The following is a 26,717-nucleotide window of genomic DNA, read 5'->3' on the forward strand; positions in this document are numbered from 1 at the left end:
GGGAAATGCTTTTTTAAAAATATATATAGCCACATTTGGTGCTCGAGTGTTTGTGAGCTCCGTTCCCTTTAAGAAAAAAAGATGGCAGGTGCGACGTCCTCTTCCTCCTAGGACATCGCGCTCCGCGTGTAGGCAGAGGGAGAGATCTCGCAATAACCATATCGCGAGATTTCCCTCCTCCATCGCACTAGACCCACAGGTCTAGCCATGGCCTATGTATTACTAAAATCAAGAAAATGCATCACTGCAAAAGAATAAATAAAAGGAAATCGAAGAGGACAGCGATTTGCATAGGCAAACGTATATGTATAAATGTGCATTTGGGAAGCATAGCTATCATTTCAACAGAAATATCACACGTCTTGCCATCGTGGGAGAGACTGTGGCCACGTGAGCTGTGTGCCTGCTCAGTCTGCTATGCAGGTGCTGACTGCAGATGGACACCTTCTTCTGGGTCTTTCTCTTTAAATCAGACTTGGACTGGGCAGCCCTTCAATTAGAAGACACCATAAAATTGAGGTCCTCTAATAGCTCTTCAAAGAGCAATATATCCTCTATAAAGTAGGACACATGGTCACCCAATAGAAATTAAAGGAAGCATAAAAATAAATCCTCTGCTATGGTATTAGTTGGCATTAGGACATTACAGATGATGATGATGATGATGATGATGATGATGATGATGATGATTTCTTACTTACAGAAACCTAAAGTCAGTCTTCAACTAAAATAAAAAGAGGACTTACTTCTGAGAAGACATGCATTGAACTGCACTGTTAATTGCATATATTCCAGCAGGGAAGACCCAGGGATCCTACTGAAAAATATACCACCGCCCTTCTAATAAAATACAAGTGTTTAATAGGTTTGTCACAATGTCCACAAGTAAAGTGTGTGTGTGTGTGTGTGTGTGTGTGTGTGTGTGTGTGTACCCAAATGGAGACCCAGGAGGATAGGTTGGCTGATGTGTTATTTCTGTAACTTTGCAAAAAAGAAATCAATAAAACCTTAAATACAAAGAAAAATGGAACATGAAATGATCAGCAGGGAATGAACTTTGTTGAAATAAATTATGATGGACTTTTATTTAGAGTTATTTCAGGAATCTTTAAGGAACCACTTAAGTTATAATTGAGCATCTGATAGAAGAGAACCTGTCAGTTAAGAGCCTGTGAGGAGTCCAAGTGACTCAGGGCTATTAATATAAAGTTCTGTCTGCATCTGCAAAGCATCAGAGGACATGGCTAAAATCCAAAGGGCAGAATTATGCAGAGAAGAGGATTTTTTTTAAAAATGGAGAGAGATGCTCAAACACAGATAGCTTGTGGCTTCAATAGATGTGTTTGCAAAAGATGCAGTCAATAAGATTTCATTGTTTTCTTACCCAGCAGAAATCCCTACAGATCACAGGACAAAAAATATCACGTCTGAGAATTTGAAGAGCTGCAACCAGCCAGAGTAAATGCTGGTCAAGATGGATAAATAGTATGACCTGGTTTAAGGCACTGTTCTATGAATATGCCCAAATGGGGACAGATCATATGCAATCCTTGGCACCTACAGGTAATGCTGTAAAGAGGACTCCTGTCTGAAGCCCTGGAGAGCTACTGCAGTGCTACTGCAGTACTGAGCTAGACAGACTACTAGTCTGACTCAGTAGTTGAGTTCACACAATAAGTTAACCCACACTCAGTGGTTGAGTATGGGTTAGTGCTGAACCATGGGTTGTTTATTGAACCGTGGGTTAGTGTGTTGTCTTAACCCAGGACATTTTCTGCAGGGTGACTTGTTAACCACGCATGGGGCTATTTTACTCTGACAAGACACCTTGAGTACCCATGCTTTGCTGTTGGATTGTTCAGGGTTAACAAGCCACACTGCAGAAAATGTCCTGGGTTTGTACAACCCACGGTCCAACGAACAACCTATGGTTCAAAACAACCCACACTTGTTGTGTGAACCCAGCCAGTATAAAGCAGCTTCCTATGTCCCCAGATGCACCATTTGATATGGACATGCTACTTCTCATGGTGCCAATTACTCCGCTAGTAATTCAATGAGACATAAGATCTACAGGGAGTGTCAGTGCTTCCATCAACACTACACAGGGATCCAGTGCAATTAGTTGCTATATTATTGTTCCACCAAGTGTTCAGGATCCAGTTTTTACCAACAAAGACAGATGTTTTATAGCATCACTGCAAGTACAAACAACTGCATGGGGGCATGGTTAATATACCCACCCACAAAACCAAGGCTTCTGCATGCAGTGTACCCCATAATCCAGCCACTCTGTTGACCCATCTCCAGCGGTATGTGCATCAGCCATTGGAGGCTTTCAAGGAAACTGAATCACATTTCTCCTTGGGGGGGATCACATTTCTTAATGACTTGAAATGCTTTCCAGAGATACAGCTATTGCTGCAGATCCATTACCGGATTCTAGGGCCCCATTACTGAAACACTGGTAGGGCTGTTGGGCAAATCCTCGGCCAGCCCAGAACTGAATGTTTGGAGCAGTGCTGACTTTCTCCTGGGACATGAAAGTGTTTGGCACCATGACCAGCCATGGGGGCTCCTTTCAGCAGCTGCGATTTGTTAATCCACAGTATAATGTGAATTAAATTAGGCTCTTCACACTTAACTAACCCTCAATCTGCATTCTTTTGTAACTCCTGAGGTTTCCGATGCAGCTAAGAGCTAATCCCTGCAGCCCTAAACTTCTCCCAGCTGCTGGCTCGTAGCCGTTATGGAGGGATTCCAACTATTCAGGGCCAGTAAACTTAATCCTAAAGCTGTTAGGCTCTTCTAAAATAACGAGACCCACCAATTTAAAGCTGTTAGCCTTAATTAACAGGAAAGGAGGCATTCAGGTTACATGCCGAAGCACAGGGCTTAGCCAGAAAGCCGTGTTCCATTGCTTAGCTTCCAGCTTTCTTGTACTCTCCAAAGCACTAGTGATGTTTGCATGTTAGATGGCAACGCTGAAAATATCATTGATAGCGTAAGAGATTTGATCAGTTAGCAAGGTCGGCTAGCAGCCTGGATCTTTGGAATGTATGGGCACTTGGGAGTTGTCAGTGTTCATGGTTCAGTGTCATTGTGAAAAAAACAGTAGTGTGAGAAGTACTGTGTAAAAAGGGGTACATTTCTCATTGGGGTCCTCATGCTGACATTCTGAGTCCAGCTGTGTCAATGGCATGGTTTGCACTGATATCCATTCACCCTCTTTCTCACACATTCATGCATGGAGACACCCCCCCCACACACACACAAACATGGGGAGTGGTATAGAAATATTGTAAATAATAAATAAATAAAAAAACACACACTATTTGTACAGCATGCATATGTAAGGGATACCAGCACTGCCTGAAGAACCCAGTGCTAGGGTACTTTTAAACTTTAAATATGTTTTTAGCTGTTTACACTATTTAATTTTTTCTATGTTAAAAATGTTAGACTGTTTTTCGTATGTTGCATTCTGTATTTTTATGAATTATTGTAAACCGCCCAGAGCTTTGGTTATGGGGTGGTATAGAAATGAAAAAACAACCTATTATTATTATTATTATTATTATTATTATTATTATTATTATTATTAGGGAAGCTTGAGGAATTTAATCTTTGTGGAAATTCTGATATTAAATGTCATGATTGCACATCCCAAATTAATGTCCAGACTGGAATGTACTTATCCACTCGATTCCATATTTCCCAGATGTTCCAACACTGGCTCAAAAAAAAAAAAGAATAAAAATGTATCAAAAGTGAGTGAAAATGGATGTTAAAATATGTATTTAAAAGCAAATTTTCAATGTAGATTTTAAAAACAAAAACAAAACAAAATGGAAAATAAAGTGGAACTGGAACAGAATGAACATGTGTAAATGTAATGCAGACTAATAAGAGACCGATTCACCATCCATACCCAGCACATGGGAGTTGTATTCCACACTCACTGCTTGTGGGTTCCTGGTTGACAGCTGTTTGGCCACTTTGTGAATCGAGTGCTGGACTAGACGGATGCTTGTTCTGATACAGCACTGGCTTGCCTTACGTTCTTATGCACTGTGGTGTTCAGATTTGCATCCAATGCACGTATCTAAGTCCTACAAATAGGGATCACTTGGATTTTGGATACTGGTGTACTGCTTTATCAAAGCAGGTCTCTGGTTTCACAAATACATATGGAGGGGGAGTCCTCAATGTATATCACATTGTGTGGTCTAGTGACAGAATCTGTGAATGTTTTGTCTGGGTGCAAGATAGGGTCTGCACAGATGAGTTAAATCTGTACAGGTTCTATACATCTGTCCAAACAAAGATTCTATACATCTGTCCAAATACGGCAGTGCATTATGTAAGATAATGTGGTTCTCAAACTATGGTGTACATGGCCGAACTAAGCTGTGTGTTGACTGTTTAGGTACATGACCATTCCTGGCAGGGTTGCGTTTGTCTCAGAGAGGGATAGAAGGATCTGCCAGTTTTGCTCTTTCCCCCATTCCTTTCGAAAAAGAAAAAGATTTCATGTTCTTTCTGCCATGAATATGAAGAAATTTGAAAATTGTGATAAATTCTTATCAAAACAAAAGGAAATTAAATACTTATTCATCTGCACTTACCAAATTTAATAGGCTCAATAAGTAAAATTTGGCTTGAGAAGAAGCTATATTTGTCTCTTTTAGTGCTTCATAGTGCTAAAATCATCAATTTGGGGAGATTTCCCCCTACTGCCACTGAAGTCAGGGATTTCGTAGGAGTGGTATAGGGCATTATGCTGCTATCTTCCCGGCGCCAGGTTAAGACTTTCCTCTTTGCCCAGGCATATGGCGGCACATCTTAATCACCCACATGTTTAGTTTTTTTTAATGGTTTTTAATGCTTTATGTGTGTATGTTCTGTGTTTTAGAATTTTAAATTTTATATACTCGTTTTTATCTTAATTTTAGAATGTCTGTAAACTGCCCAGAGAGCCCTGGCTGTGGGAGTGGTATATAAGTGCAATAAATAAATAAATAAATAAATAAATAAATAAATAAATACATCAGTCCCATGGCTCTGTGTTGCCCACCCCTATTCTAGATGGGCTTTTAGCCTCATCCAGCAGGGTGCTTTCAAGCTTTGTCTGCTTGTGGAAGGAACATAGCTCAATCCGTGAATGTCTTTTTCAAGAAGATCCGTATGTATGCATCCATTCTCCCATCAATTTTAAGACTTTGGAATGTCATGTGAAAACCATAATGGGGAGTGCCCTTTGGAGTAATTTGAACAATTACTCATAAAAACATAAGAAGTGTCATGCTGGATCAGACTGAGGGTCCATCTAGTCCGGTGTATATCCAATGTGCTAGAGTATTAATCTACAAAAATGTACGTGGCTGCCTCTAAGGATGGATTAGGCCACTGTGAACCACCCAGAGAGCTTTGCCTGTTGGGTATAGAAATGCAATAAAATGAAATGAAGTCATATATGCACAGTAATTGTCTCGGTTCATGTTTATCCCAGTTTTGTCTCAGTCAGGCCTTTTCTTCCTGAGAGTTTTTTTTTTAAATTGCTTTGGTCCTAGTGCTTTGCATCCTGGGAGAAAGAAACAATTGCTGCTACATCAAGCAGTGCTTCCAGACTACAAAAAAGGCCTTGCCAGGCACATTTGGATCAACAGTGGTATGGACTGGAACATTTACTAGGACTGTGGGGCAACTTTGCAAAAACAAATCATTATTTCTATTGCTGCTGCTGCTACTGCAGTGCTACTAATTATTATTTTTTTAAAAAAAATTAAACAGGAACAGTTTGTTTCACATATCCACCAACAGAAGTGTTTAGAGAAATCCTCGTGTGCAATAAGACACTGGGAGACACTGTGGTGTAGTAATTAGAGTAGGAGTAGGCAACCAGTGCTCCTCTGGGTGTTTTGGACTTCAACTCCCATAATTTCTGAACATTGGCCATGCTGGCTGGGGCTCATGGGAGTTGATAGTCAAAACATTGGGAGGGCACCAGGCTGCCTATCTCTGGATTAGAGAGTAAAAGTAGGGAGAAAGGAGGCCAGGGTTGAAATCTCCTTTCAGCCATAAAGTTCATCAGTTGATCTTGAGGCAGTCTCTCTGACATCTTAACCTACCTCACAGGGTTCTTGTGAAGATCAAAGAGCCCTGGTGGTGGTGGTAGTGGTGGAAGAGAACTACGTATATCACCCTGCTCTCTTCAATTTTTAAGAAGGGAACTATTTCATATTGGATGTGGAAAATTCTCATCTCCTCGCAGGCATAAATGAGGAAGACATGGGTGGGGATCACATAAGCCCAAGGTTATCATGAATCATACGCCATAGTGTTGTTGATGCCAGCATGAGTATGATAGAAAATGAAGTTTTGCTAAAATCGTTACCTGTTGTTAGATTGCAAAATATTCCAGAATTTTAATGTATCATAGGGATACCTTATAATTACAAGCCCCTTAAAAATAAGTTGCAGTTACATTTCCCCCGCTTGTAACCCCATCTCCAATTGAAAGCTGAGATACCCCAAATTTCAGCAGCTTGGCCATATATGGAATCAAGGGAACTGAAAAGCCTACTTAAATATGAAATATCCCTGTCATGAGAACTTGATCATGGAAGCTCAATATTTGCTTTTCTCGCAAAGAAAACAAAAATAATTTGAATCTCCATTAGAGATAAGTTGGGTCACTTCTTTTTCATGGTGAAAAATCCCCATTTTCTGGGATTTACTAGATTTAAGGTGGCTTTATGTGATCAAGTGATACTAGGATAGCAAGAACTGGGTTTATAGATATATTTGGCCTCTGTTTTGTCTACACATTTAACAGGATAAGCTGAACCATCAGTGTTATCTCTCATAAGTGCACTTTACAGGTCTATGAGAAGAGTTTCCCAAAATGGTGGCATATCTCTCTCTGTCTATCTCATAACAAAACTCCTGCTGGATCAGACTAAAACAGGGTTGGGCAACCTGTGTCTTGCAGCCAAATTTCAAATGCCCTTTGGATGTGATCAGTTCAGCCCTCTGGCATCATGATCTGCCCTTCTCCAGCCCACTGGGCTGGGATGAAGAGGGAGTATGGATGTCAGAGGAATCCATAGGGAGGTGGAGTTTACTGACCTTTCATCAGCTCAGCCCCCAAACTTTGGCCTGTTTCTCTGCTAACTGGTTTGACTCTATCTGTATGGAGTCCATAGATGTATGGAGTCAGGTCAATTCACAGATTTTGGCTTTTAAAATGTATTTTCAGGAATAGAAATTTGCACAAATTGCGGCTGAGATTTCTCTAAATTTCACAAATTGAGGCCGTGATTTGTATAATTTGCAGAAGTTGCGGTTGTAATTTGCATAAAACTCTGAAGTCTATTTGCACAAATGGGGTGGTGCAAATAGACAGACAAATCTGGGTTATGATCATCTTGCTTATCATCATGCCTATTACCCTTAATTCGCATTCATTCACACTGTTTTCCCTGCCCCACCTCAACAAGAGTAATTTGTGATAGAAGCAGCAAATTGTTGGCAAAGTAGCCGCAGAGCTGAAGGCCTGCTAATAGTTCAACTATGGAGTTTGCTTCCACATGATGTAAAGGGCATTAGACGAATTCATGGAAGACGAGGCTATCAATGGCTACTAGTTGAGAAGGACATATACTACCTCTAGCATCAGAGGCTGCATGCTTGTTTGATTACCAGTTGCTTGGGATCATGAGTGGAAGGGTGCTGTTGCACTCATGTCCTACCTGTGGGAATGGGATCCCCATTGGAACCTGGTTGTCTACTGTGAGAAACAGGATGGTCAGTTAGATAGGCCTTAGCTTGATCCAGCAGGACTCTTTTTAAATTCTTGTGACTCCCTCACAAGACCTAGTTTCATGTAGGTATCTCCACAAAGGGAACTGGGATAAAAATGAGAATCTCAAATGAGAATCTCAGTTGTATCAATTCAACACTAGTCATTTTCTCTCAGCATTGATGTAGGCCTGATTTTTCAGACTGAGGTGCTTAAGTCATCATGAGGTAACTTTTCCCTGTGACAATCACATAGGGCCCGTTCCTCTGAAGAGGCCCAGCCTAAGACATTCTGCTGCCTCAGGCAAGGGACAAGATGGCTCCCCACTTACAGAAGCTGACTGAACTACATGCACAGAAGCTAACTGAACTAGCAAATGAGTCTTAGTTCAACACTAAGGACAAGCAGCATCCTTCCTCACAGCTGAGGGCAGTAGTCTTGCTTAAGGGGCAGGCCATGTAGCATACTCAGAACGCTTCACCCTTTAGCACTTGAGGTGGCTGTCTCAGTCTGCCAAATGGTACAGCCGGCCCTACCTCTTGAATATGTCCAAACATGGTGAGATATGGTATTTCCCACATTCTGGAGACTGTGGGACCTAGAATTAGCCTAAGGATCCACTTTTGGCCTCTGGATAAAAAGTACTGAGGCCTTTAAAACTCTGTGACTCAAATGTTCATGGCCCAAGGGCTTTGCCAGGATGTACTTGGTGGGGTGCAGGTATGTGTCACTGTTGCCTGAGAGACTACAGCTGTCTTTTATAGGCCTGTATCTTTTACAGTTCTCCAAGGAGGGCATTAACTTGGGAATGCAGCAGTGTCTCCTTTCAGCTGGACAATCTCCAGCTCCCCTCCCCTGAATGGTTTCCTCTCAAGCAATGGAAATGCCAACCTAAGAAATCTTTCCTGCTCACGCCAGTGGCTGGAAAGAAACAGCTCCTGAGGCTCCAGGCCTGTCTTTTTTTTTTTAGGGGCAAGAGAGGGTGACCAGCTGTTACACAGAAGCGAGGGATGGAGTGGTCAGCTAGCTTCATGTCTCTCTCTCATACTATTTATTTTTTTTATTTTTTTTAATAAATTTTTATTTTCTACAATACTTAAACATACAGCATTACAATAAAAAGAAAACAACATACTACATAAATGTTGAGTAAACATTGAATACATAATATCATATCTAAATAACATAATCAAACTTAACATATAAGTGCACCCCCCACCACGGGATCTCATTCCTGATTCCAAAATCTCATGCTTTCTTCCGCTGGCGGTTTCCCACTTCCCTTAGAAAACACAAATATTAGGAACTGTTTCCAGATTCCTTCAAAATCATTTGTTTTAGCTATACCTCTTCTCCATTTAATATTACAAGTCAATTTATCATTTATAGCTATGTCCCATACTTCTTTATACCATTCTTCAATAGAATATTCCCCTCTCTCATACTATTTATGTGTGTGGGTGAATGTTGTTACTGGGGGAGTGAAAGCAGAGGAAAGCCACCTACAGCCTCTCCTCTTTTCCCCAGTCCTTCCCCCATCCCCCATCCAAAGGAAGACAAGATTGAAATCCTTGAGCTGTGAGGACACACTGCCTTTATTATAACCTGTATTACTACTTTTATTGCTTTACCCTTTTGTATCCAAGAGCAGAAGGCTCAGGATTTGATAAAACAAAGAAACCTTTATTATTTACAGCATGAAGAAAAAGACTTATAAGGTGGTTCTAGAACAAATTAAGCCAGAACTCTGAATTGAGTTCTGGCTTAATTTGAGGATATCATATTTAAATTGAGGCTATCATATTTCGGACATATAATGTGAAGAAACAACTCATTAGAAAAGACAGCAATACTGGGAAAAACAGAAGGTAGGAGGACAAGAGGAAGTCCAAACAAGAGGTGGATTGACTCCATGAAGGAAGATGCGGACATGAAGTTACAAGATCTGAATAGGGTGGTTAATAACAGATGCAAATGGAGGCCACTGATTCATAGTCATCTTCTGCTTTGCCAAAAGCAGAAGATGACTTGAAGGAACTAGCTAGCTAAGATGGCAAGAGTATATAAAGAACTTTGAAAGCTTCTATCTAACCATATCCTCTCATACACATCCTCTCTTTCTTCACATTCTCCTCACAATTTACCTTTTCACAATCAGTCTCTTCACAGACGAAATCCCCGTCTGTTCTACACAAGCACAGCACCCTGTTTATATATCACACCTGCTTCACCCCACCTCACTCATTCAGCCAATCATCTCACATATGCAAATATACCATAACTCCTGTCACTGATATGACTCTCACACTAGACACAGGGCTGATCTACACCAAGCAGGACATTCCCCAATGAAAGTGGTATGAAAGTGGTATATAAGAGGCAGGAGCCACACTACTGCTTTGTAGCAGTATTGAAGTGCACTGACAACTGTTGGGGCCCATTGACACATACCATATACTGCTTTCATGCTGCTATATCCTGCTTGGTGTGGCTCCTTCCTTTTATATACCACTTTCATAGTGGAATATCCTGCTTGGTGTAGATGAGCCCATAGTTACCATAAAACACAGAGTCATAACAGGAATACATGTATCTATAACCACAAGTTCATAATATACGTACGTATAATGTCACAGCCTTCCCAGAGAGTTTTGCCTGGCACCACCTTTATGGTCATTTTGGTACCAAGTGAAGACCATTTTATTCACTCAGGCTAGTTCAGTAACTCATATCTTTTAGACTAGGCCTCTCAGTTTAAAATGTATGATTTAATGATGGTTTTTTTTAATAGTTTTTTTTTATTGCTCTACACTGTATTTCAAGGCTGTATTTGTTTTGTGTTCCACCTACAGAACATGTGTTACGGCACAGTTTGGTAAATATATGAAGTGAAGATACAAATTTGTATATAGATAAACATATGTACACACACTAGCTTTTCTGCTCTTCATTTCCTACTTTTCTCTTTCCACACTCAAAAGCGCAAGCTGAACAGGTGCTGTCAAAAATGTTGAAAATGGGACAGGTAGTAGATCTCCACACACTCACCTGTTGGCTTTCTTGATAAGGGGGAGGGGGCACAGTCTGTGTGGCCATCATTGTCAGAGCTGGTGCTGGGGAGACATGTTGCATCATGGGATTGATTCACATCTAGAACCTGTTGGTGGGGAGAAAGTTCAGCTTGGTTTAAGGAACCCCCAAAACTAGGAAGCCTTCCTTCAAATCACATACACACACATATCCAGAGGTGGACCATGACATTTTGCTGTCTGAGATGAAGGACAAGATGGCGCCCCCTCCCCCATTCCATGTAGAAAAGCAGACTGGACTGGCAGATGAATGCTCTACTGTACCTGAAGGCAGCAAGCTAACCAAGGGGGTACAGAACAGGCTGCATGGCCCAGAGGTCTCTCCTCCCACACCTTGTTGCCACCTCCCAGCATGTGCTGCCTGAGGTGACTGCTTCACTCTGACTAATGGTAGGGCCGGCCCTGCACGCATCCCAAACATGAAGCCTGCCACACCAAATTGCCCATCATGAAAGGCCAGAGAAAGAAATGATAGCAACTGCCCCAAGGCTGCTGCTGGCTCTTAGGGGCAATGATGCCCGCCATAAGTTGGTTGCAAACATGTTGGTTTCAGCTAGGATCCTAATAGCAAAACAAATGGGGAAAAAGATGTACCATCTTTTAGGGAATGGGAAAATAATATTTGGTATAAATTATTAATGCATAATATCTCATGTTATATAAAAGGGGATTCTTTAGATCAATGGGACGAATGTATTCAGTAATAGAGACAAAAGAATAATGATTGGAGTATAGGGAAAGAGGTGTTAGAAGTTGTTTAACAGCTCTAATTGGTTGTAATATGAGTTTGGGGCAAAAAGTAAGATAAGCATTGAATTGAGAAAGCATGGTTATTAATTATTTTTCCACTTTTGGAATTGAAAAACACACACAACCTTTTTGATATAATGTGCCCATGTCCCTTTTCAGTTATGGGCACTGAAAATTCATGGAGTGGGCAGCACAACCATGTCTGTTGGCCATGCCCTGGTATTGCTGTGGCCCATTGACTCGTACCCCATACCTCCTGCATTAACTGGAAGGTCTTATAGAGGCACCTATGTGAAAACTGCTGTGTACACATATGTGCTCCACGTAACTGGCAACAATGTGTGATTGAGGTTCCAAATAGCACAGAGTTGTACATCTGTAGGAAGCCCTTTGCAGACTTTGTGCGTAAAATGCAGATGTCATGGACTGGGCCAGCGAATGCAGTCCTGCTTCTGTTGCACACATTTCTGGTGTGCATGGAGGCAATGCTTGGAAGAGGCTTGTGTGGTTTTCCTTTCAAATGTAAACCAAAGCTCCCTCCAGATGGACATCTCCTAGCACATGCAACATTTTGGGTCTGTTTGGCCATTTGAGAAACTGTCCTGGGCACCACCACAAAATGGCTACCATGGGAGGTGTGGCCAAGAACAAGTAAAATGCTTGAAAGACTGAGTACAAGGCAGAGTTGGGACTTGAGCCCTAACACACCATACAACTTTGAACCCACAGTTTTCAGGACCATTAGAAACCTATTTTACAGCAATCTCAGATGCTGGTAAGGGGAAAAATAGTGAGAGGGGAAGGGTACATTGGTGGGCAACAAGAAAGGTGTCTGGGGGTGCATTTGTGCTCATGAGACCACGTTGGGCCTGTTCAGACAACATGCTAAACCATGCTTCGGCCACTAACTCTTTTGCAGCGAACAGTTAGTGAACGTGTTTAAACTTTCGTTATGTAGCCACCATGATTAGGAATGGTTCACATGGCACACTAAGCCATAATGTTTCACTCAAAATGCTTAACCACCATATCCTAGCGTTTCATCTGAACAGGGTCATTGTCTACGCTTGTCCTAGTGCTGTCAGTGAAATACACTGTGTAGTTAATTCTATCTTTCCCTCCTGAACAGATTTTGTGTGTGTGTTAAGAAAAAAAGATGGAATAATCACTGGGAAAACATGGGAAGGTTTCAAATGGAAGACATCATATAGACCACCCACAAAATTCCATGTTTGAGGCAGAGTAACTGCACAATAGAAGTCTTATTTGGAAGCACTGTTATAGCATGAGGCCAAATGAAGAGTCTCTAAGGGTAAATTTACACATGTATACTTGTCTCTCGATGCGTGCAGCCTGATTCACACAGACGTTGTGAACCCAACACAGCAGAATGAGCTTTCACATCATGTGACATCTTCTCAAAGGCAAGACATTTCAGCTGCTATTCGCTGAGTGGCCTGAAAGCTTGTGAAACAAGCACAAATTTTGGAGGAGGCCCACATATCCTCCTCCTTGCCAGAATGATGACAGAACAAAATACTTGGTCTTCATTGCATTTCATCAACAAAGGAGAACTCTCCTTGGCTTCCCAGATCTGTTTTAATTAATATCTAGGGTACCAAAGCTCTTCAGACTATTCCCTTTAGAGTCCAGTTTAAATTATCTTCACTTGCTGATTCGAAGTTTAATTTGAGTGGGCACGGTTCTATGCCCTCCTTTGTTAAAGGCGGTAAAGGCCTTCTTTTTAAATAGCCCAATCCATGAAAACACAGAGCCTAAACATCACAAAGTCAAACCGTTCCCTGGTGAAATACAGAAACTAAACAAAGGAAAGTGAAGAAGCACATTTTTTGTATGCATGAACCCACAGTCTAATGTGTGTTTGTGTGCATTTTAGGAATGTATGCACTTTTCATTTCATGCTGTTGAAATGTGTGCACGTTGTTGAATCTTGGAAATGTCTGGATTTTCAACCATGAAGTGTGCTTGGGTCTGTGTTTGGTTCCAGGAAGTGTGAATTAAAAAGTGAAGTCAACTACTTCCTTACCCATCTCAACTTGTGGACTTCCTGGGGCGGCTTGTTGACCACAATGAGAAACAGCATACTGGTCTAGATGGAACTTTGGCCTGATCCACCAGGGCTCATCTATTCATTATGATGTATCTGAGACTAACAAGGTTTTAGGAACACCTTGTTAGACTCGGGTCCTCTGGGAAAAATCTGCTTCAGCTAGCAAAATCTAGATTAACAACTGTTACCCAGAGGACCTTATCTTCTGCTGCTCCCAGACTGTGGAAAGGCCTGCCAGAGGAGACTCGTCAACTTAACGGTCTACTAGCATTCAAGAAAGCTATAAAGACTGATCTCTTCTGGCAGGCCTATCCAGTGGAATTTTAGGATGTTTTTAGAATGTTTTTTTTAGGATGTTTTAAAAATGTATATTATGTTTTAGTTCATTTTTATGTATTTTACTGTTTACTGTTGTTCCCCACCTTGATCAAAATGGAGAGGCGTGTAAGCAATAAATTTATTATTATTATTGTTATTATTATTATTATTATTATTATTATTATTTATTAAAACACAAAGTTGGATCTTTTATTTTTGAACACGAGTGGATGCTTTGTGATTCTCTCTCCCTGCCCCACCCCAATCCCACTGTGTACTAAAGTTTTCACAGTTTTGGTGTTCTTTATGACTTAGATAAGAGAATGACTTTGATTATTATTAATAAAGCACATTTTGAAAAACAGGCTCAAAAAAGAATGAGCTCATGAGAGAAGCGTTCATTAGATCCTGTTGACATTAAACCCATTAGACCAATTAACATTCCATTAAAATAGCACGGAGCCTTCCTTAGAGCATCAATGAGTTAATTCTGCACCATGATAATTGCTCCACAAGCGCCTGAGAGGTGGATCCTCAAAGGCCAGAATTAACGACATCCACTCCCTCCAGAGAAAAATAAGCCAGGGCTAATTGTGAAGCACCAAGGCACTCGAGCTAGGTAAAACAACCAATCCACAGCCTTTCACTGTCATGGGGCAATGTTTTGGCCAAATCAGTGACTCTACCAGATGTGAATGTTGCATTCTCTACTTAAAGGATGCAAAGTCTGTGGAAATGTGATTTTTTTAAGCAAAAACATTTGCAGAGCAGAGATGGTGAACTGGCAGCCACTTCCTCCATCCCATCATCCCCAGCCAGCATGGCCAATGGATGGGGATAATGGGAGTTGTAGTCCAACTGCATCTGGAGGCAGGGCCTCAGGTTCTCCATTTATGCTATAGAAGGAAAAAATGCAGTTATTTGAAGACCAGTGCTAAATTTTGATGTTGCAAAATCAATACATAAAATGTGGTTGAACTTTTCTTATCCAAAGTCACAGTTTAACTCCAAGGCCTCATTTTATCCAAGCTGAGCATTTCAAAAGAAAAAAGTCATAAATTCTTTAGAGTTTAATTCATCTTTAGTTAATATAGCGCTAATGAATTCCTGGCCTCAAGCCTACATAGCTCTGAGTCAAGATAACAGTTATTCATAGTCTGCAACTCTAAGCATACTTACAAGGAAGAACGTCTCATTGAACATCAACGGACTTGCTTCCAAGGAAACAGGTTTAGAATTGGGCTGTCAGGGCTGGATCCAAATAACCCTGATGCTCAAAAGCATCCAGAAATTTCAAGTGGAGAAGAACATGAATGCCGGAAAGTTAACTGAGACTTGCTGCCATCATCATAGAAGTCTAGTGACTATTTTTAGGCTAAAAGCAATGTGCTGTTCTTGGTCTTTAAAACTCTAAACTGCCCAGGACTGAGATATCCAAGGGACAACTTTCTCCAACATGAACCTGCCTTCCCAATTAAGATAATGAGATGCATGTCTTTGGTTGCTGCCGCCTTCTGAATTCAGGTGGTTTGCTACCACCGAGAGTTCCTTTTTGGCACCTAAATTCCAGAACTCCTTCTCTAGACATGTTCACCTGGATACTTGTCTCCACTATCTTTTAGGTACAGGAGAAGTCCATCATGTGCTTTGTTATTTTTTATAATTATATTTTACAAGGGAAAGTGCTCCTGTCTGCAGTTCCAACCACCCAGCTAGTCATGCCATTTTGAAAGACAAGCCATTCCATCCCCTCTTGTGTTCTATTCTTTCCCCTGCCAATCCAGCCCACCTGGAGGCCCAATCCACCCCTGGGTTTCCCAAATGGCCACACCCTCTTTCCCCAGCTCCACCCCCTTCCCCTGACCATCAATCCTTTGGGAGTTTCCCTGCTTTTGTGCAATCTCCCCCCACATTTTAAAAGGCTGTGATGTCTCGCCTAAGGCTTAGTTACTGGTAGTAAAAGCTTTTAGCTAAAACTGGGGCTGTGCACGGTCACCCCAATCCACTTCGGATCCCAATTTGGACCTGGGCACCATGTCTGCTTCTAAACAGACCCTTAGTCATGCCAATTTTGAAGCAAATTGGATCATCCCCTGATTTTTAGGGAATTTTTAAAGTTTGCCCCCATTTACAAAACTGCATTTATCTCCATATTTCTTCAAGATACACACATGTAACTGGGCACCATGATATCTTCCACATAGGACCTTATACATGCCTACTTTGAAGCAAATCAGATCATGCCCTGATTTTTCATGATTTTTTAAAGTTAAACCTCAACCACAATATCCCTCAGAAATAAAAGTGCATCTCAGGACATTAACACTTCAAAGGGAACACAGTGCACTGTGTTCCCTTTGAAGTGCTAATGTTGTCCTGAGATGCACTTTCGATTAGCTCCTTCCAATACACATTTTATTTCTGAGGGATATTGTGGTTGAGGTTTAACTTTAAAAAATCACTAAAAATCAGTGCATGATCCGATTTGCTTCAAAATTGGCATGCATAAGGTCCTATGTGGAAGCTATCATAGTGCCCAGTTACATGTGCATATCTTGCAAAATGACAGAGATAAATGCAGTTTTGTAAATGGGGAACTTTAAAAATTCCCTAAAAATCAGGGGATAATCCGATTTGCTTCAAAATTGGCATGACTAAGGATATATTTAGAAGCTAACATGGTGCCCATTTTCATGTGTATATGTGCTTGGAAAAGGGTCTGAATCGATCTGAATTAGTCCAAAGCTATTCGGACATCCCCGAACCGCTTCGGATCGATTCAGACCTCCCCCGACCCACTTCGGATTTGGAATTCAGAGGTCCGAATCACCCCGATCTGCTTCAGATTCAGAATTTTGATCTGAAGCAGTGCACAGCCTTAGGTAAAACATGCTGGACTTTTTGGCTCCACCCCTTTGACTTTGGCCCCGCCCACTTGGAGAGCTTCTCGGAAAAGGAATTCAGCTCCTTGAAGTGAAAGAAGGTTCTCACCCTTGGCACATAGGATTGTATTTTCCTGTTCCGACTATTGTAAGCTGCCTCAAGACTGTTGGCCGCAGCAGGCAGAAAATAAATGCAAAAGTTCAAAACAAATAAAGAACATCTTTCCAAAGTCCCCTCCCCTCGCTGTCTCTAGCAGACCGTCTGGCTTTCTGCAGTGCAGTGCCTCAAAGGAAAGAAATGTTAGTCAGAAAGAACATAAAAAGTGCCCTGATGCTGGATCAGACCAAGGGTCCATCTAGTCCAGCACTCTGTTCACACAGTAGCCGACCAGCCATCAGCCAGGGATGAACAAGCAGGACATGGTGCAACAGCACCCTCCCACCCATGTTCCCCAGCAACTGGTGCACACAGGCATAAGCATGTAAGGGCAGAACTTTTGTCAAAGCCGCCTTTCATCGCTGACTTCATTCTCAGCAATGTTTGGTCCCAACCAGTCCTACAAAGCCGGCCAAATGGAATTTGTTCTCAGACACCAGGCATTGCTGCAGCCATTCCATGCCAAGTGCATTATTATTATTATTATTATTATTATTATTATTATTATTATTATTATATTTATTTGTATCCCGCCTTTTGCCCAATGCTGGGCCTCAAGGCGGCCTTACAAAGTTTAAAATATACATGGGGGGGGAGGGAAACAAAACCATAAACAATTAAAAAATACACAACAAAATTATAAAACATTAACATAGATGGAGGGCTGGATTATTCTCCAAAGGCCTGCTTGAACAAAAAAGTTTTAGCCTGCTTCCGAAAGCCCATCAAGGAGGGAGCCAGCCTAGCTTCCCCAGGAAGAGAGTTCCAGAGCACCGGAGCAGCCAACGAGAAGGCCCTCTCCCATGTTCCCACCAAGCATGCCTGTGAAGAAGGTGGGACTGAAAGAAGGGCTTCTCCAGAAGATCTCAAAGCACGGGCAGGCTCATAAGGGAGAATACGTTCCTTCAAATAATCTGGACCTGAACCATATAGAGCTTTATAGGTCATAACCAGCACTTTGAATTGTGCTCGGAAACAGACTGGAAGCCTGTGGAGCTGTTTTAACAGGGGAGTTGTCTGCTCCCTGTAACCAGCCCCGGTCAACAATCTGCATCATGCAGTTGCAAAACATATTGCGTGCAGAAAACAATATAACCCAGATTGGGCAGACATCTCTGGGAGAAGGAAAGGCCTGGCGTTGCCTGAGTCTGCTCCTTGATGCAGATGGCAATTTCTATACGCACAGAGCAGCCCAGTTTCCGACGTCATGCACATTCACTTGGCGATAGCTGCACTTTGCCAAGCTTCCTTGAACTCTCCTTGGATGAACTTGGAAGTTATACATATTTTCATGTTTGTTTGTTTTTTAAATGAACCTATGGAAAATGATAATTTTCCTGGGCGAATTTAAGAGCTCGGAAAATAATAATAATCTCCAACTCATATCAACCAGCCCCTGCCTTCCCTTAAAGCAAGGGTGTGTGTGTGTGTGTGACTTCTTTCAGCTTGTGATCTGAATTCAGTTTCAGAGAAGCTCTTGAGTGGCTGCATTCTGGTGATGGGCATGGCTGAGAGACATGCCTGACAGACTGGGGGTGCTGCCCATGAACTGTGCTCTCGTTGCTTTGAAGCCCCCCAACCTAGGAGGCTTCAGAGATTGCTATGCCCTGCTGGGCTGAAGCCAGCAGGAAGGGAGGAATTTTTGTCTTATCTGTCCTCCAACCTCCTTTGTTTTCACTTGGGAAAGGGAAGGAAGGTGGTTGGAGGAGGTTCAGTAAAACACGTATCCTGGCCTCTCCTGACTCCTCCCCTCCCCACCCACTGGAATGCCCCATTTTCCCCCTTCTTCAAGGTCAACATTGCCCTTCTCCAAGGTGCTGTCTCCAACCTTGGAAGAGATTTTCCGAGCCATCCTATGATCCTTGAGATGCTCACAAAAGGACCAAAGCTATATTCTCTAGGCTGGTATGCTAGTCGTAGGTTTTTTTAAAGTTTTTTTTTTGTTATAAATGGTTTAGATAATATATTTTTGTAAGCCACTTTGTTAGATTCCACCCCCTAAAAGGTGGAATTCATTATTAAATTCATTATTAAATTTATTAAACAAATTAGTTTGAATGGCAATGCAACCCCAAAAGACAGTCATAGGATGAAGGGCAGTGTGAGTCAGTCCCTGTGAGCCCATCATAAGTTCTTCCAATTTTTGTGCCTGTAAGAGGCAATCTACATTCCTCAAGGGTCAGCATTTTACCCAGAACAGGGACCAGTGGGGGCTGGTGGCTACAATTTGGGTGGGACTGTGAATCCATTCTGAGTTGCAGTCAGAACCAGCCAGAACTCTTAAAGGAGCTATCCAAGGTGCTGAACCCTATTCCCCAAACTGGTTCAGCACCTTGGATAGCTCCTTTAACCTTCTGGTTGGTTCTGACTGAAACCCAGAATGGACAGCCCCACCTAAACCAGAGCTACCAACCTCCACCAACAGGGACCAGAAAATAATAAACTGTTTGTAGTAAACAGAGGCAGCTCCAAAAAACAAACACCTCCCTATGTGGAAAGGGGAAGCTAAAAGTCAAACCACTATTATGACCTCTCTACTGGGTTATACATTACCCCAGCCTTCCACTACCTGGTGCCTTCCAGATGTTTTGGACTAGAATTTCCATCATCCCTGACCGTTGGCCATGCTGGCTGGGGCTACTGGGTGTTGGAATCTAAAACACCTGAAAGGCAAAGGCTGGGAAAGGCTGCATTTTACAGTAACGTAGAAAAATGAACAGGGATTGTGGCGGCGGGGGGGGGGGGGAAGTCATCAAACAAAAGAGAACAGGGGTGGAGGAATGTTCCTGGTGACAGAAATCTCCTTCAAGTTAAATCAATGGATAAAATTCTCCATGTCTCTGGCTTTTGGAAACTGTTTTCCTTTGGGTTCTCTTATTGGTGTATTGTGAGAAATGGAGAAAAAACCAATTTCCTTGCTCGGAGAACCTCCCCGCCTCCCCCTACAGAATCCTGCAGTAAAATTTAGTTTTCAGATAAATGGGCTCGGATGTATACAACTCTTCATGAGTAATACCATTTGTTTTAGCACCATAACTGTTGTTGCCAACCTTCTGAAAAGTGACATAAACAGACGGAAGTAAAATGTTGGTTGGCTGAGGCGCAAAGAAAGATTTCTCATCAGGTACAGCTCTGGATGCCCTCCCTAAAAACACTCATTTGGGATCTAAAAACCTCTTTCAGCATTTAGAAACCAAGTAAAGAGTATTTTATTTTCCCAGATGTTTTGGGCTAGAACATTGTGGTTTTAGAGAGCTCTAGCAATCCACTCTAGCAAAACGTTAACAAGGCATTTCCAAAAAGCAAAATACTGGGACAAATCAGGGACAGTGTTTTTATGTTGTTATTATTGTTATTATTATCATCTTGTTTCTCACTCATGGCAGTTTTTCTATACACAAACATGATGGGCTTTGCCAATTCACACTGCCTTTTATTGATTCAGAAATGTCCTGACTATTGAACGTGTTTTAAGTATGACTGCTTTTTGGATGTTGGCGTGGATGTATTATGGTAGGCCCAGTTTCTGAAGGTTTTCTGTATAGTTTTTTGGTGTGATGCCAGGGACTGTTGTTGTTGTTGTTAGTGCACGCGCTGGTAACGTTGAAGCTCGACTTCGACGTGATGACATGATAGCACTCTTCAAATACTTAAAAGGTTGTCACACAGAGGAGGGCCAGGATCTCTTCTCGATCCTCCCAGAGTGCAGGACACGGAATAACGGGCTCAAGTTAAAGGAAGCCAGATTCCGGCTGGACATCAGGAAAAACTTCCTGACCGTTAGAGCAGTGCGACGGTGGAATCAGTTACCTAGGGAGGTTGTGGGCTCTCCCACACTAGAGGCCTTCAAGAGGCAGCTGGACAACCATCTGTCAGGGATGCTTTAGGGTGGATTCCTGCATTGAGCAGGGGGTTGGACTCAAGTATGCTGTAGGGTGGATTCCTGCATTGAGCAGGGGGTTGGACTCGATGGCCTTGTAGGCCCCTTCCAACTCTGCTATTCTATGATTCTATGATTCTATGATTCTGAAATGCACTCTACATAGGGTGCCTAGTCCAGAAACTTCAACTAGTTCAAAAAATGGCAGCCAGGTTGGTCACTGGTAAATCCAGGCGTGATCACATTACACCAGTCTCAAAATCTCTTCACTGGCTGTCAATTAGTTTCCGGGTGAAGTATAAAGTGTTGGTTATTACCTTTAAAGCCCTACATGGTTTGGATCCAGGCTACCTACAGGATCGCCTTCTTCCGTACAATCCGCCCTGCACACTCAGGTCCTCTGGGAAGAGTCTACTTCAGTCAGCAAATACTAGGCTGACAACCATTACCCAGAGGACCTTCTCTTCTGCTGATCCCAGACTGTGGAATAGCCTGCCGGAGGAGACTCATCAGCTTGACAGTCTTTTAGCATTCAAGAAAGCTATCAAGACTGATCTCTTCTGGCAAGCCTATCCAGTAGAATTTCAGGATACTTTTAGTATACTTTTAGCATGTTTTTAACAATGTATACTATGTTTTTAATCAGTATTTTATGCTTGCTGTTGTTCCCCGCCTCGATCCAATCGAAGAGGCAGATAAGAAATATATTATTATTATTATTATTATTATTATTATTATTATTATTATTATTATTAACCAGAGACAGGCCCAAGACAGGTTTGCTGTAGAAAAGAGAGGCTCCCCTTTGTGTCCTCACCAAGGATACGACGACTGGAAAATATTCAAAATGAAACCCCACCTTCCTGCTGACTGGGTGATGCTAGATTTCTCATGGGATGTGTTAAGCCCTCTGACTCCCTCCCAGATTAAACCTTTTGGCTAAAGGCAGAATGTTCAAGGACCGGTTGCAAAGCATCGTAACAGTTAATCTCATGTGAGAATGTTCAGTGCTTCAACACTCTCGGCAGGTTGGTTGGGTTTGCTACAAAAGTCCCCTCCAATCTGGTGTTCTCATGATGTCTTAGGCCTGCAACTTCCAAAATTCCCAGCCAGCATGGCCATTGGCGAGGAATGATGGGAATTGGAGTTTAACACATCTCAAGGGCACCAGGTTGGAGAAAGTCTGTATTACAAGATCAGAATCATAGAATCATAGAATAGTAGAGTTGGAAAGGGCCTATAAGGCCATCGAGTCCAATCCCCTGCTCAATGCAGAAATCCACCCTAAAGCATCCCTGACAGATGGTTGTCCAGCTGCCTCTTGAAGGCCTCTAGTGTGGGAGAGCCCACAACCTCCCTAGGTAACTGATTCCACCGTCGCACTGCTCTAACGGTCAGGAAGTTTTTCCTGATGTCCAGCCGGAATCTGGCTTCCTGTAACTTGACCCCATGATTCTGTGTCCTGCACTCTGGGATGATCGAGAAGAAAACCTGGCCCTCCTCTGTGTGACAACCTTACAAGTATTTGAAGAGTGCTATCATGTCTCCCCTCAATCTCCTCTTCTCCAGGCTAAACATGCCCAGTTATTTCAGTCTCTATTCATAGGGCTTTGTTTCTAGACCCCTGATCGTTGCCTTCTTCTGAATATACTCTAGTTTGTCTGCATCCTTCTCAAATTGTGGAGCCCAGAACTGGACGCAAAGATATCATACAAATATTTATGTGATCTAGGCAGGAAGACAGACTATTTGGCTGCTCCACACACACTCCAGCGTGCCTTCGCTCCTCTAAAGATACATATCTAACTCATGATCGGATCCTGATTACCTCTTCCTATTTGCGCCTTCCTCTGCAGCTTTGGTTGGGTTTTTCACTTTTTAACATTGCTGTTTTAAATTTGTATTTCAAATCTGTATTAATTTCTGCATTGCTGCTCGGTTTTATCCTAGTGGTGTTTTTATATTTTATTTTAAACTATGCTTTTATACTGTTCGTTTTATATTTTGAATGCTTTTCATGGTTTTAATTTTTGTAAACCGCCCAGAGAGCTTCAACTATTGGGTGGTATAAAAACCCAATAATAAATAAATATATAAATAAATTCTACCACCATGACATGACTGTCATCCAGTGCAGGCTAGTGGCTCCGATTTTGGTGGGACTGTGAATCCATTCCAGGTTTCAGTCAGAACCAACCAGGAGTCTCAAAGGAGCTATCTAAGGTGCTGAACTTGTTTTGGAATAGAGTTCAGTACCTTGGATAGATCCTTTAGATCTGGCTGGTTCTGATGAAAATCCATAATGGAATTACAGCCCCACCAAAATCGGAGCTACCAGTTTCCACTACTAACATAATGTTTATCCAATCAAATGTTTATTCTGTGCTTCCCCCCCATTTTTAAATTATTCTTTTTTTAAAACAACAACTGTTTTTAAGTACTTTAAAAACTGGAACATAGGAAGCTGACTTATACCAGGTGACTTATACTACAACTGAGCCATGGCCTCTCACCTGCTTGGGGAGGAGCAGAAGTTGGCTGTGTCATTGACAAAAGATCCAGATCCCTGACTATGTCTTTTCCTTCAAGGGATGCTGTGAACTCTAGTGCTCCTTGTCCCATCCCTCGTGAGAAAAGATGCTCCAGTGGAGATTTGGAGTGCCCACTGCCACCTCCTCCTTCCCATGCCCCAGACAAACTTTCTGGACTCATAGTGGGAAGGAGAAGGGGAGGCACTGGGTGCTTTAAGTATAAGGCAGCATTATGTCCTATGTTACAGAGTTCAATTCTCTATTTGAAGGGCTGTCAGAGGAATATCCTCTATTTCAAGGCATCTTCCATTTGATGGCAAGTCTGGTCCAAGATCTCTTTTTTATTTTGGTGATGCATGACCTCTTTTTTGGTGATGCATGCCTTGTTTGGGGGTATTTTATGTGGGCGGTGGGATGCATAGATGGCAATTCAAGCACCCACACGTCTTTTGCAAGGTTCAAGCTGAGTGCTCACAAAAGCTTAACCCATTTCGGGCTGAGCAAGGTTTTGTAGGGATAGTGATGCATCCCTTCTTTCCACTAGCTTAGGATTCTAGTATTTCATTTTCACGCATATGTAGATCAGGCCTAAACCTGAGTTGACCACCACCTCAGCTCCTGTTCCAGAGTGTAACCACCCAAATTGTCTGGACCAAAAGTAGAAAGACTTATGACCCAAGTTCTGTCCCACATCCTCCTTCAGCCAGGTCTATGCCCATGATGTGTACATTTTGACAGATTTATGATGAATGTGAGTGGGAGGAAGTTAGTAAATCCACTGGTGTGCATACCCAAGTACAAAGAACAAATATAGAGCAGGCACTGTCCAGAGCAACTAAAATGCCCACAGCCAGCTCTATTCTGGATAAAATGTGACCTTGCACCTCATTCTGTTTTTTGCATATTCCAGAGGGTGGCAGTATGGCACATTATTGAATTGTCTTGTGTACCACAAATTTGCTCCCTAAATCACAGCCCTTAAATATCCCAGGCTACTAAATCATAGGGGCCGCTTGTCTTAGGATTTACAGCTCTGGGTGTTTTTAGAGAATTGAACTTATAGTCAAATATAAAAACAAATAAAAATGAGAGACAGCTGTTGCTGATAACACTATATTTATCTTTGGGACACAAATTCGCTTTGCTGCAATAAATATGCCAGGAACGGCATTCTGTTTGCTGGAAAGATTTGGACAGCTCTCTCTCACTGGGAACTACAGCTATGAATCTTGAAATAATGGTGTAAAGCTGTCACAGACTTCATGTGACTCCATGGATGTATCTGAAGGGGAAAAATACCCATGATGAGTCCTGCAAAATCCATTGAGAACTACAAAGTGCTGTACTTGCAGTATGGTGATGGGCGGGGTGGGGGGGCATCACCCTAGCTAGTCCAAGAATCCCAAGGCCAAAGTAGAGCAAAATAAATAAATAAAATAAATCCATCCTGCAACCAAGGTTTGAAATTGGGGAATTTTGAGTATGAATTTCTCCATTTCAGAATGTTTAAACTAATTATGGGGTGAGCCCAAGTCACATAAAAATTCACATACAATATTTGTGCACATTTCTTCTAATACGCACATTATTGTCTAATGTATTATTTCCCCCCTCTAACAATTTCCCCAGTTGAATGTGATTTTCATTAGGGTACACACTGTTGTGTGACGTTTCCCCCCAATATTCCCATTTTGTATGTATTAATTTTGTATTTGGAGAAATCCAATGCAAAATTTGGAAAAGTGTGAATTTCGAAGGTTAACAGTTTTGGTTCACGTATTGGTCTAATCGTATGAAATTAGGTATATTTCCATAAAATTTGAGCAAAACACATTTCTTTCCCATCCCTAATTACACAAGCCTGTCTCACTTTTTTTTTGTTTTTTGGAAGGCCTCAATTTACACGAATCATTATATGCACTAACTCATGCACGTTCTTGCACACTCACAACAAACTGTGCCACATCTAGAATCCACACACGTGGGCAGCATGAGCTAGCCTTGAGTGTGCTTAGGATCTGAAAGACCATGATATATCCATCTCTGGAAAGAGAATAAAAGCCAGGAGCAAAAAACAGAAGCAATGTCTGTTGCAGAAACAGAGAGGTTTCCCTTCATCCCTTTAACTCATCATGCAGGAAAATCTAAAAACACAGCGGACCGGCCGAGTCCAGCTCTCTTAACTGACGGCTGTTCCAATTTAGCCAAAAGTGACCTCCAGAGATCCTTCCTTGCCCTGAACTCAATCCATCTGCAGAAATGGCAGCACTGAGAGAAATGATCCTGATACCCATTTTGTGTTTAGTTGCTGTTGATTAACGGCATGACTTCACGCAGCAGTAAAAAATAAATAAATGCCCAGTTGGAATATAAGTTGCTGAGTCACTCAAAAGAAAACACTGCAGATTGCAGATGACTGTGAATGGCATTTATTTGGAAAACATGCCACTCCAAGTAGTGTAATGTTAATAACATAAGTTTTATTCATTTTTTCTCCCTCTCTCCCTCCCTCCCTCCCTCCCTCCCTCTCTCCCTCCCTCCCTCTCTCTCTCTCTCATACACACTCACACACATGCATGTGTGCACACAATGTACACACATATACAAACTTCATTCTGCTCTCTGCTCCATCATCAGCCTCACATTGACTATAACATCTGCAGCACCCAAAATGAACACTTTTAAACGGGTCTATGAAAACAGAAGGAGGGGGGATTATTACCATCTTGATGTTGGAAAAAGAGAAGATGGTTGCCACTACTCAGGTTCTGAACAACAGGCCTGGCTGCGGACACTCCCTGCTCAAGCCAAGCACCACCGCTTGATAGGCTTGAGGCGAGGGAAAAACACCTTCCAAACTATGTGTTAAATGGAGAAGGATTTCAATAATAAAACAATGCGCTGTGAATTATATGTGCTGAGGTGAATTATTGTCAGAGTGGGTGTTAAATGAATAAACTTCAGATGATAAATGCCAAACAGATACGTGGGATTTTTGTGGTAGTTAAAACAAAATAATAAAAATTTATTTTAAAAGTTCACAAGCTCTGTTTCAAAATAAAACATTTTAAAACCTTTTTGAAACCTCTCATCCAATCCTTTCACCCATTCACATACACGCTTTCCTGTCACACACACATTCACTCTTGAATTTTATTATCAGTATTGTTTGATACTGATCTGCACACCCCACTCAAAAGACCCCACTCTCTATACTGAACCTCAAACTCTCCAG

At 41.9% G+C, this 26,717-nt stretch overlaps 1 protein-coding gene across 4 annotated transcripts in view; it reads right to left on the reverse strand.

Annotated features, from left to right (window-relative positions):
- The window catches only part of PKNOX2 (PBX/knotted 1 homeobox 2), a 362,331-nt gene that overhangs the window by 113,039 nt on the left and 222,575 nt on the right, over window positions 1-26,717 (reverse strand). For all 4 annotated transcript variants that reach the window (XM_063139402.1, XM_063139403.1, XM_063139401.1 and 1 more), the window contains one exon: window positions 10,853-10,961. In XM_063139402.1, the coding sequence (XP_062995472.1) occupies window positions 10,853-10,939 (87 nt within the window). In that variant the 5' untranslated portion in view covers window positions 10,940-10,961. The remainder of the gene's footprint in view (window positions 1-10,852; window positions 10,962-26,717) is intronic.

Source organism: Elgaria multicarinata, chromosome 12 (genome assembly GCF_023053635.1).
Source record: "Elgaria multicarinata webbii isolate HBS135686 ecotype San Diego chromosome 12, rElgMul1.1.pri, whole genome shotgun sequence".
Classification (NCBI taxonomy): Eukaryota; Metazoa; Chordata; class Lepidosauria; order Squamata; family Anguidae; genus Elgaria; species Elgaria multicarinata.